This window comes from Magnolia sinica, chromosome 18 (assembly GCF_029962835.1).
Source record: "Magnolia sinica isolate HGM2019 chromosome 18, MsV1, whole genome shotgun sequence".
NCBI lineage: Eukaryota > Viridiplantae > Streptophyta > Magnoliopsida > Magnoliales > Magnoliaceae > Magnolia > Magnolia sinica.
Genome location: NC_080590.1, coordinates 14497932 through 14510866, shown reverse-complemented (window position 1 = coordinate 14510866; position 12935 = coordinate 14497932). Strand labels below are relative to the sequence as shown.

Here is a 12935-nt window from a genome sequence, read left to right as displayed (position 1 = left end):
CAACTCCATTCTTTGAATGTTCAAATGACAAAATCCCTTATTAAAACCTTCCCACGTTTGTCCTTTTCTAAAATAAATGCCCAGACGCCTTTCCTTCAGTCCTTCAAATGTATAAGAGTAGGACGCCTTCCATTCCCAAAATTCGGAAAATCCATATCAAGAGAGATGGCATGGTCAGCTGAGAACGCCATAAAAGCCTACCTTCAAACAGTTAAAATGGTTAGAAGACGAACACCTTCAATATCCATACATACAAATCTCTTCCATGTATGTTCCTTCATATTTCTAAACATGGTTTCTTTTATTTGTGTAGGGGAAGAAGGCAAAAGAACCCGACATGTCGGAATTCATATCGGCATTAGCAGCCGGCAACAACGCGCAGCTCATGGTGGAAGCTTGTAGCAGCACGGCGGGTACTACCACGCTAGCATTAGTCGCAGCAGCCCACCAGACGGGTGGCCGAGTCGTGTGTATCCTTAGCAGGCCCGAAGAGCTACGTTTGTCGGAAGATGCTCTTGGAGCAGAATCCGATTGCGTTGAGTTCGTTATAGGTGATGCTCGGTCACTCTTACTTAACGACTACCATGGAGCGGATTTTGTACTTATAGACTGTAATTTAGAGGAACATGATCAGATCCTGAGAGCAGCCCAAGTGGGCCTGAAGCCCCGTGGGGCTGTCATCATGGGCTACAATGCATTTCGCAATAGGTTATTGTGGACTAGTGGAATGAGAACCGATCTGTTGCCGATCGGAGACGGATTGCAAATCACAAGGGTGCCGGCGAGTGGTATGGAAGGTGTTTGTGGAAGGAGGAGTAGATGGGTGGTGAGGGTAGATCAATGCACCGGTGAAGAGCATGTGTTTAGAATAAAATCTCAACATAGGAAAGAGCTTGCAGCTTAGGAATTGTTTGTCTGGTTATGTGGGTTTTAAGACTGTTTTAAGTAATTTTTAATTCTTAGCAATTCAAGTTGCGTAAGAGTGGTAGAGAGATGAATGGGAGAAGGGTTTGTGAATTTTGAATGTTTCAATTCCTCAAAGAGGCTTTGTAGCTTGTATATACATGATTAATTGCATGAATCAACCATTCATTGACTGTAATCCTTATATACATCGTGCGTGTGGGCATGTGTGTTTGTGAGAGAGATATGCTCACATCGAACTTGTTGGATCAGTACTTTAACGGACATGTGTGCGCGACATCCAACTCTTACAAAGGGTAGGCTACTTAGTGAGGACTACTTACGGGTCTTTTGGATGCCTTTAACTTTCTAAGTTGTAAGTGACTTTTAGTGTAGATAAGTGACTTCTAACCTAAGTTTAGAAGTTTCTTAGTAGTTCGATCTGCCTGTAAGTGATTTATAAGTTGTGATTGGATTAATTTTCTGTTCCAAATGCTACTTGTGTATGACTTACTTCAAAGTCTTTTCAGTGAGGAGCGTTTGGGTTGTAAGTTAGTTAAGATGAGCTAATTATGCCTATAACTTATCTTCATTTAATTCTACTCATTAAACTGAAGTGATTAATTAACTTGAATTTTTTTTTTTTAAAATAGTTATAATGGATCATAAACCAAACTTATTTGGTGGTATTCAAAGGATCCCTTAGGGCTACTTAATTGGTTGTATTTATTTGTATATTTTTTTTCTGAATTAAGCATTTATTAACTACAATTAGGGGTCTCAATGGAGTAGTTCAGATCTGAGATCCGATCCACTCTGAACCCATATAATACGGTGTTGGATCTTAAAATAGATCTGATTAATTAAATGGATTGGATTCAGGTTTATAAAAATAAATTCAAATCATATTCGGATTGGATTTTGATTTAGTAGTGAGATCCGATTAGATCATCACTATTGTATGCTTCAAGCCGTCAACTGTTTCGACTTCCATGGTAGTGAAATTCTGTATGGTTGTTCAATTTGTGATGTGGTGGATTCTAACTAGATTCAACCTGAAATCAAGGGCTATATGAATTTTTCAATCGAAAATGGATCTGACTATTTATAAATGGATCGAATATGGATATCACCTTTTAGATCCATGTAAGATCTGAATCTGATTACAGATTTTTGGAGTTGGAGCCGGATCCAATTGGATATGATCCGGATCCAATTGGATATGACTCATTGAGAGCCCTAACTACAATGGTAAATGCCAATAGTTATTAATGTATAATATTGACATTTACACTTTTTGTTAGATCTTGACTTAAAAAACGAGATAAAGTATGCGAGCCTCATTGTGATGTATGCATCGAATCTATTCTTCCATTCATTTTTAGATTTCATTTTAAGGCATAAGCTAAAAAATGAAGCACATCCAAAGCTCAAGTGGACTACATCACTTGAGCTTTGGATGATGACACCACCATTGGGAATAATGACACCACCATTGAACTCACTCTTTTCTTTGACATGGTCCTCTGGAGCTTTGGATTTCCTCTCATTTTTAGGCTCATGCGCTAAAATGATTTGGAAAGAATGAATGGACAGCATGGATATAACTCATACATCATGGCTGGACCACAGGGTTTTGGATAACAAATAAGGTTGAATATCCATATGAGTAATTCCACTATTTTCAAAAATAAAATGGATGTAATAGGTATGCTTTTATAGTATAATTACAAGTATTAATTACAATGAAACAAACAGGTTTATAGAACTTACAGGCATCCAAACGATCCTTTAATGGGAAAATGAACCAGATTCATTCGTCAGCTGAACCGTACCTATAGCTATTTCATTATATTAGTGGCTATGCATTGTTTTTGTGTGCTAGGAGAAGATCCAAACCGTTTCAAGTCAAGGGCACTTTGGGAACAGTTCTCCACCCAAAAATCACACTGTCATCCAATATCGGTGCACGTGGCAAGCATGCGAGATCCAGATTATTCATTGAGTGTTTTCTATTAATTACAAGTATGCGAGATCCAGACACTCTCATCCAAGCATGCGAGATCCAGCACATGAACCGTCCGGATCTTGTCCATATTTTCCAAGATCCCGTACATATTTGCCACGTACGAGGTAAGCGTGCTGGAACATGAGAGGGGGAAAATTACAAATACGCGATGCACCGTACCGTGTAGTGCGTCTCAGGACATGAATGGTGTCCTGGTGCACCATTCCATTAAGTGCTTCTCATGTTTCGGTGATCCACCTGGTTGATATTACGGGCCCCACCATCAATGGAAGATGAAGAGAAAATACCCAAGACTGGAATATCCTCACCCTTCATTCAGCGCACTATCGATGGATGGTTAGGAAATGAATACAGTGACGTCCTGGAAAGGCTAAAGATTTGAGTACTCCGATGATTTCAACCGTCCCTATTTTGTTTAGTAACATAGATTTATATATTTTTCCAGAATCACACTTTAATTATGATCTGCATCTTTGATTTTTAAAGTTGAGTTCGAGCCATTTAAAAATTTTCTTTTCAATGTTGCTGACAGTAAAAATCATCTGCTCAGTGCAATTTTATTAGGTTGTCTGCATAGCTAAGAGCCTGAAAACTGAACGGCTGCGATCATTATGACAATCAACATGTGAGCCTCAGCCGGCGGCATTAGAAGCTTGATCCTGAGTCATGACTCAGGAGGAGGGAGTCAGGGTGGCAACGGCCGGGTTAGGCCAAGGCCCAACCCAACACTTAGACCCAAGGCCTTGGATCGGCCTAATCTTGAAGTGAAAAAATTATTTAGGTTGAGGCCTGACCCGATGAAACATCGATGAAAAGTTCTGAAAATCAAAGAAATCATAGGAGCAATGAATACCATGGATTGCAACGGAAAGAGCGTCAGAGCAGTACTGCTTGTTAACATAACACCGCAAGTATTTTCAAATGGATAAACAGTTGTAGCCATTCAAATCTCACATATCTATTATTCAAACAAGCCTTTGATTCAACTGCACTATGTTGAAAGTTTATATCCAATTGTGCATATCTACTTATAATAGTGAAATCTTGAGATCCAATGTGGATTATTTTCCCAAATTTCACTTAAGCTTTTACTTCTTGTGTTGAGGCTGCCTGAAGTATCAAGGCACGGTGATATTCTTAGGCTGGCAATGTGTTGGTTACAGGTTGTTGGCCTGCGTCTAGAAGAGAATGAGAAGGGAGAAAAGGAAATGGGTAACAAGCCAATGTCGAAGAAAACAGGGAGGAAGAAAGGTGTGGCAATAGTGGATGGTGAAGCTGGTGGAATGGAATCAGCATGAGGCGGTGATGGATGGTGTGGCAATGCGAGTGGCCAATATTGGGGAAGGAATAGGTCATCAGGCTAGGGTGTTGGGGTTGTGTATCCAATGGACGACGTAGAGAAGAGAGGAAATGATTGACATATAGGCGGAGTATTGGGTGGTGCGTGAGGTCTGTGAAAGATGTTGTATAACTCTGCTTTAATACCATATTTAAAAGTTTTAAATACTTATTACTGACGGATGAGTTAATAGACTGGACCTACAGGTAAAACCAAAATGGCCCATGAGCTACACCATATTAACAATTCATGAGCAAGTGGGTAATGTGAACATGCCACAACAAAAATCAACGTAGTACACTCACCAAGTGAGGCAAACATGCATGCGTAGTTTGGACTGTTGACCTTTTTTTGCTAACTACTCATTTTCCTAATGCAACTTTGACTTGAATGATCAAAGAACCCATGTTATTTCTGATCCAATGAATTTTTGAAAAGTTCAGTGTATCCAAGCACCTGCTCACACAAGGGGACTCTCATTGAATGGCCCCCATCCCTGACACAACATGCACCTGCTCACACAAGGGGACTCTCATTGAATCATTACGAGAAAGTTAAAAAAAAAAAAAAAACAGGGATGTGGGGCCCACTTCCCACCACCGTTAGCCAGTGGTGATAAGATTCTGCTATGAGTAGGGCCATCAATTGGTCGGGTTGGCCTCTCGACTTTTTTATTATTATTATTATATTTTTTTATTTTAAATCATGGCCCACTTTGGGCTGGGCTGGGCTTGGACAAAAAATGCAAGGCCCATGGACAGGGGCTGGAACTAAAATTTACACCCATCATTAGTCGGGCCAGGTGAGAGTACATCCGATACTGGCTCATTAGCATTAAAGGGCATTTTTATCACATACCATGTAATCAGAGCTTGCCCTAAAGTGGGGAGTGGGCTCGGGCATGGGCCTCTCTCTTTCGGCCCATCATGGACTAGGGTCAGGCCTAGGACCTTGGCCTGACCAGTTTATAGGGCGTTCAACACCTGAGAATTCTCGTGGATAAGATGGGCTTGACAATGTCTTGGAACGTGGAGCATGGGAAATTTTTATTCTAGAAGAAGCAACGGGTCAAGTTGTAAACTACGACTCGTTTCAAAACTGAGTATTTTTATTCGGTCTGACTCTTGATTCAATGCAACGATTCGTCAAGACGGAACCTTCTCCGTTTCATCAACGAAACTGCTACAAAATTCGGACCCTTTTCTTGATAGATACACCCTTTCTTGATGGTAATAACAAATGATGCATAAAACTACCGACTACTGTTTAGGGTATTTTGTACTTGGTACAAGTGGGGCCCATCCATGCACCAAAAATCCCCTGTATTTGTGATGTCCTAACTCTTCAATTGGTGGTCCACAAAGACATTGTTAAGAGAGAAAATACTTCCAGGATCTTCCAGAGTGGGGATTTTTAGAGCATGGCATCACGAGGCTAGTTGTTTCACGGTTTGGATGATTGAACCCATGGGTTTCACGAGTTCAAAATTGAAATTTGAATGCTACATAGGAACGTTTTTCTTTTCTTTTTTCTCTCTCTTTTTTTTTTTAATATTTTAAAACCTTTCATCCATGTCTTTGTGACCTTATGAACAGGTTGGATGGTGAATAAACATCATGGTGGGCCCTAAAAAGGTTTCAACATTGAGGGGTTTTTATCACCACTGCTTCCTATCATGTGGTCCAATCCAGTCTTCAATCTACTTCTTTTTGGTGTTATCCCATAAAATTATATTTAAAAATGGATGGATGGCTTGGATAAAACACATATATCACGGTGGTCCCACAGAATCCCTGAAAAGATTGTCTGGCTCTAGTTAGGTCCTAGTTGGGGGAGTACTCAATTCGCACGTCTTTTTGCTATTTGTCCCGGTCGCGGATTGCGTACTACTCCCATCAGGACCGTCCCCTAACTGGGACCTAGTTAAAAACGAACGGTCCTGTCAGGGCCTCTGATGTATGTGTTTTATCTCTGCCGGTCATCCATTTTGAAAGATTAATTTAAGGCACGAGGCCAAAAAGTAGCGGATCAAAGGTTCAAGTCAGCCAAACGAAGTGATAATGACTCCCACGGTTGAAACCTACCTAGGGCCCACCATGATATTTATTTATCATCCAACTTGCTTATAAAATCATATAAACCTGAAAGAAGGAGAAACATAAATATTAGCTAGGTTCAAAATTTCTGGGACCCTAAGAGGTTTTCTATGGTAAGAATTCAATCCTCACTCTTTCCGTGGTTTGGTTCATTTGGCTATTCAATCTACCTCATTTTTTAGATTATAGCATAAATTAATTTGTCAAAACGGATGGATGGTATAGACAAAAAATATACATCAAGGTAGGCATAAAAAATCTCCTTCATAGCTTGTACATCTCTAGGTAGGTGGGGGTAGTACCCAATCCTCACCCCTCCAAAAGAGAGAAGAAAAAGAAAATCATACAATCGTCAATCAAATCCTCAGTAAGAGGTGCGGTGAGATATCCCTCTACAACTCATGTATGTAAAGTTGGGCATCGAGTCGAGTTGGACCGAGTTAGGGTTGACTCGACTCGATTCGTTTTTTAAATAGGCTTGACCCGAACTCGATCTAACTCGATACCAAGTCCAGCATGCCTGACTCAATCGAGTTCGGCCTGGCCTGGACTAATCCAGATCGAGTCTGATTTGGTCAGAAGTATCAAGTTGGATTGAGAGATGAGGCAAGGAGAGACTGATAGAGTGGAGAGGAAAGAGGAGGAGGAGGAGGAAGGCGATGGTGGTGGGTTGTTGGAAGATGAGGCAGGGAGAGAGAGAGAGAGAGAGGCCGGGCTTGGAAGATGAGGAGGATGAGGGAAGGAGAGAGAGATTTTGGGATCGGATCGAGGTAAGGTGTGGTGGGTAGGGTTATAGAGTCGGGTTTCAGATCGAGTCAGGTCTAATAGGATTGAGTTTCGAGTCGACTTGCTAGGTAACTCGAACTTAACTCGATTTGAGTTTGGATTGGGCGAAGCCTACTCGATTCGGACCAGCTCACCTATTCAATTTGGGTCGAGTCGGATGAGTCGAGTTAGCTGGATCAAGTCGTCCGGTGCCCACCTCTACATGTATGCATATAAATTATTAATGTGTGTAAATGTTATTAAAATATATAGAAACTTATTCACCTGACAGAAATGTTATTCTTCTTCTTTTTGTTCCTTTTTTTTTATGGTCACTGGTGTTGTGTTCATGCAACTCTATAACAAGTGATCCTAATCCTTGGGTCAGGCTACATGGGTGGTAGATGGGCTTTGTTTCAACACTGGCATGATGGAATTTAGTGCGGTTTGGGTGTGTTGAGCGTGTGTTTTAATATATATATATATATATATATATATATATATATATATATATATATATATATATATATATATATATATAAAGTATGACCCACCCCACGATAGGAAGCTTGATCAGATTTAAGCAATTAATAGGTGGGCCATGCCAAAGTGTAAAATGGACGGCTACTCAAGTCCTTACTCTTGCTCTAGTGGTAGACCCTTAGGGCCTGTTTGGGACCGTGGATTTGGAACCCCTTGGATCCAGAACCCTCGGGATTGGAAATCCCCTGCACTGGCAATCCTCCCTATGTGTTTGGTACACCTGCGTGTGAATCAACTTTAATTCAAAAATACCTAGGAATGATATAATTGTGAGGGTTTGAATTTAATTACTAAATCAACTTTAATATCCCTAATTAGTGAGATATATAATTTTTGACATTATGGTTGTGATAAGTCCGCTAAAATATATGCTTTGCCTGAAAACGATGAAATTCTAAGTCTTGATCCGCTTTGCCTGAAAACGATGAAATTCTAAGTCTTGGATGGACCGCAAGCATAAATTTTAAATATGGATAATGTTTGGAAGGTGCTGGACAATGTTTGGACGGTGTTGATTTACATGGACAATGTTTGGACGGTGCTGATCATCATTAGTGGGCCATGTGCCCAATAGAATGATAGTGTACAATGACACACATGTTACACCTGCAACTATTGAAATGACTTTAGGTGTAATTAATCCAAGCTCTCACCGTGGATGGCAAATCCTCTCAAAGAGGGGATTAGATACCCCCATCCCCCTGTTACTTTATGCTGCCAAACAACCAAGGTGATGGAAACCCCCCTTTCAATCCCCTTCAATCCACGGTGCCAAACGACCGCCCAGGAGTTTCTACACCCGGTCAAGGATTCGAGTAAAATTCCACTACCGCGTGAGTAACTTTCACATTCATGTGGTTGCCCGCACCATATTTCGACTTTATTTACGCAGCATGCTACTTTTAAGCCCTTGTGCGATGTACGCACCTGACTAACCGGAGGTCTGTTTGGCTAAAATTGAGAAAAAAAAAAAAGAAAAAAAGAAAAAAAGAAAAATAAAAGAGTAATGTCTATCAAACACTTGGGTGTCAATATCAACTCCGAAAATTGAAGGGAGACATGAAACAGGCTACCTCACACGCAGCTGTGCACGCGGCTTACATGCTACCATGCACGTGTTAAGGCACCTGACCCGGGTGTAACGTTTGTCTCCCATGTCGCAGCCCATATTCTCATTCGGCGGAACACGTGTACTCTGTAATGAAGGTGGGCCTATTGAACCCACACGCGCGCACTGCCGTACTCGTCTACAAGCCAGCACGTGCTCGCACAATCTGAGCTGTCCATGATGCGTGCCACATTGTCCAGATCATGTGGTCCAGACAACGGCCCGGTTCAATCCTAACATAGGCTGTGTGACACAAAATAACTAGACGGCTAGGAAAGACATTCAAACCTATTTCAGTCACATAGGGCCTACCTGTGGAATGATCACGGACCAGATGCTCTGAAGTATGTCTCCTATCTATCAAAAAATCGGATCTCATACACATAAGTCACTTGCGGGCTGTACACACGTGTGGGCTTAGTAAACTTCCTGAAGATTTATCTAAACCATTCTTCGTTTCCAGCCTGAAGAGTGAGCCAATATCTGATCATCCGTACTACTAAAAATCAAACTGATTAGATGATCATAACCGCTGATTTCAGTACTGTGATTGAATGTAGATGAATGGGTTGGATCTCTGTTTTCTTTTCCCTCATATACACGCCTGCGCTGGAGGCAATTAAAGTGCTTGATAAAATAGCTAACAAAATGAGAAATGATCCGTTGCACTTAGAAAACATAAATTACAGTACACCTAGTTGCATTTGGATACTTGATAGTTTAATCCATCAATCTGAGCAGTCCAGTTGGTTCAGCAGCCATTTCATGGACTACCATCCAAAAATCAAATTGATCAGGGGATTCTGACCAACTGATCAATAGCTCATGAAATTGACAGTTAATGTCATCTATGAACATGGGGCCATCAATCATGGATTGTTTATGGTTCTAAAGAAACACTTCTATGATACAACCTAACCATGCAGCCATCTGTGACTTGTAAAATAGACGGCTATAAAACAAAGGACAATTACGGATGGATCTGATCATCCAAACAGATTGGTGAGTTGGACCATCCAGCTGTCCCTGTTCAAATCGGATTCACTAGCAGGATCCTTTTCGGGTGGTAGTCTCTCAGGAGTTTCAACACCCGGTCAAGGGTTCGACTATCCATAGGTGGTGAAAACCCACTGCGGCGTGAGTGTGTGGTGGTGTGTGCGCTTGCTAATTAAAAAAAAGATTCATTAGAATTTTAGTCTGTGAGAGCACCGGATCATTTCTCAAACAAAAATACTCTGGCTGAGCGTGATGGATGACGCGCAGACACTTCCAAATTGCAAACGTGGCATTCAATTAATTCAAACTTAACTGTCCAAATTATGGATCGCACTTTAGATGTATTACGAAGCGCTAATTAGGTATTTTCGATTATCTGATTACCAGATTGGTGGACATCCATTGGACGGTTAAAAATGAAAAACTCAAATGACTCGATTTCAACAAACAAACGCCCAGGTATCAGAGGTTGGGATCGTATATAACCACCCAATAAAGAAAGACCTGAAGTTTGAACGATAACAACAAAAGTCATTTATTCTCTTTTCATATATAAACATTTTTAGTTGTACAAAAAAGGAGAGAGACGGAAGATAATAAGGGTGCGTTTGGTTGTAACAAATATCATGAAATCATGATATTTGGTATAGCCAAACGCACCCTCAGAGGAACTAAAAAAAATCGCTACAAAATCATCTTCGGAACACGTGTTCCTCTCCGGTGTGCTGATCGATATGCTTAATCCAACGGCTCTTGTTTCCCGAACCGGAAACCCCCGAAGCCACCTGAGCGATCTCCATCCCTTTCCCGAACGGAAGAAAAGCCGATCGAACGACACGTGTCCCGCTCCCTAGTATGCCACGCCACCGGAAACCGGGAACGCTCCTCGGGTGAGCGTTCTTGCAAACCAGAACCCCACCCCTCACGCTCATTTTAGCAAACCTCAATACTTTAGCGAAGTCCTTGCGCCGGCAATCCACCACCACGAAATCTACGCCCGGCAGCCCACACATCACTTCCTCGGCCTCTCCAACAATGAAATCTGGCGATACGCCGGCCAGACGCGTGGCATCCCGGTACTCCAATCGCGACCGTTCGTCTGGAACGACGCACACGTGCCTCCCCTTTGTGTGCCTGCTAGCGATAGAGAGGGCGATGCTGGTGGATAAGTCCCCGCCACGTGTCCACGCCTCGACGATGAGCTGAGCCTTGAAACCAGCAGCCATGGCGGAAACCAGCTCTGCCACGTTGGAATCTTCGAAACCGCTAGCCACGGATGGAAAACCGCCTGGTTTTACGGCTTTAACGGTGTCGATGTAGGCCTTGGAAGCCGTTTCTGCGCACCAAGTCGTCTTCATATCTTTTGAGTTGCAACTATGGAAATGAGAAGGTTATGGTTGGAAAGCGGTTCCAGCGGGTTTTATACGCGATGGGAACGAGAAAAAGCGCGTGAGTTTCTGGAAAGTGGGTTTTTAGAAAACCGTTGACATTTGTTGTGGAAATCCAAAACGTTGATTTGGACTGATAGGGAACGCGGAACATAAACCCACCTGTTCTCTGCAAAGAGGATTTTTGCGGCCGACACGCTTTGCAAAGTGAGTTGCCCAGCGTTCTCTATGAAATAACGTAAATGACCTTTGGGAGCATGTAATACTTGCCGTACACGTTGGGCTTTCGATTTTTACCGGTGGACTGGAAGATCTCAGCTTAGAATGTTTGCCTCTTCATGGGCAGAAAGAGAACGGTGGTTGCATTTTATCTCTTAACCATCGGACCCGTTCCCCATCTACTTACAGGTCGGGACTTTGTGATTGAAAAATTCCAAATCGGATTACGTACTTAATAACCCAAGACGCTTTTATTGTGCTAAGTAAACTCTTTTGGGCCCACTGTAAATGTATGTGGTTTATCCACGCTGTCCATCCATTTTTTCAGGTCATTTTAGGGATTAAGCCCAAAGTTGAACCACATCCAAAGCTCAAGTGGACCACACCATAGAAAAAAATCAAGGTAATAATGATTTCCACTGTTGAAACCTTCCTATGACCCACGGTCATGTTCATCTGTCGTGAGATCACACAAACATGGATGAAGGGAAAATACAAATAGTAGATTGATGCAAAACTTTCGTGCCACCCAAGATATTTTCAACCGCGGAAATTTAAATCACATTATTTTCACTGGTGTAGTCCACTTGAGCTTTAGATATGTTTCATGTTTGATCTCGAGCCCTAAAATTATACCATAAAATGGATGGACAATGGATAAAATACTTAAAGCATAGTGGGCCCTACAAAGTTTACTCATTATGCAATCTGCTTTCAAAAAATTAAGTGAGCCCACAAAATTATAAGGTTTGTTGGGAGCCTATATTTGAAATGTATTGGATTTTAAATTAGAAATCAATGTGATTTTGCATCTTTAGTTATACTTGGCAGCATAATGCATGGAATCCAAAATTAACATTGCATTGAAATTTCATAGCATATTTATACGAATTTGAATTTAATTATCAAATCATTGTTAATCTCTTTAATTTGTATATATATGTGATACTTGATATAATGAATGTAATGAGCACATTGAAATATATGATTTGGCAAAAAATGCCAAATTTATGGCACACATGCAAACCACAAGCATAAAATCACAAATGAGTGATTTGTTAATATTTTTTTTACCGTTGATCTACATTAATGTTTTGACTATTTACATCATTCTATTAATGAAAATTTAATGATGTAGTGATAATTTGATTGTTTTGGATATAACTGACATGTGTATAGGTAAGATTGACGATACATATGTAACCACATGGCATGCACGAAATCTTTACAATACCTACTAAATACGCGAAGGATAGCTCATTAATGACCATGTCTTCGACAAGTCGTGCTGGTTGGATAACTCAATTATAAAAATGAGTAACCGTTAAGGCTATATCAACATTAAAGTACGATATGTAACCGACTATTATGATAAGGACGTATTTAATAAAGGTAAAGCATAAACGATTAAAAGCAACCACCTCTTTACAGTTGACAGTATAAGAAGTCACCATGTAAGCAGTAGTTATTCTCACGATATCGCCACGAAGTCTATACATGGCAAGGGAGATCGAAAAATAAAAGATCTTGAATAATTAATCAATGAAAC

General features: G+C 41.0%; 2 protein-coding genes across 2 annotated transcripts; one reads left to right on the top strand and one right to left on the bottom strand.

The window, feature by feature from the left end:
• Positions 1–130: 130 nt before the first annotated feature.
• LOC131233650 (uncharacterized) lies at positions 131–957 on the top strand. The gene is made up of 2 exons (XM_058230440.1): positions 131–219; positions 314–957. The coding sequence occupies exons 1-2, from the start codon at positions 166–168 to the stop codon at positions 902–904; spliced, it is 645 nt and encodes a 214-aa protein (XP_058086423.1). The 5' UTR covers positions 131–165; the 3' UTR covers positions 905–957.
• Positions 958–10289: 9332 nt separating this feature from the next.
• On the bottom strand, positions 10290–11280 carry LOC131233658 (uncharacterized). The gene has a single exon (XM_058230449.1). It carries the CDS (start codon positions 11135–11137, stop codon positions 10472–10474), a length of 666 nt encoding a protein of 221 aa, XP_058086432.1. The 5' UTR covers positions 11138–11280; the 3' UTR covers positions 10290–10471.
• Between the last annotated feature and the right edge of the window lie 1655 nt (positions 11281–12935).

What these genes read in the sequence shown, in the direction of transcription:
- LOC131233650 (XM_058230440.1), top strand. Translation starts at nt 166, where the DNA reads ATGGCATGGTCAGCTGAGAACGCCATAAAAGCCTACCTTCAAACAGTT. An exon ending in ACCTTCAAACAGTTAAAATG is followed by an intron (nt 220 to 313) that starts GTTAGAAGACGA and finishes TTATTTGTGTAG; the next exon opens with GGGAAGAAGGCAAAAGAACC.
- LOC131233658 (XM_058230449.1), bottom strand. Translation starts at nt 11,137, where the DNA reads ATGAAGACGACTTGGTGCGCAGAAACGGCTTCCAAGGCCTACATCGAC.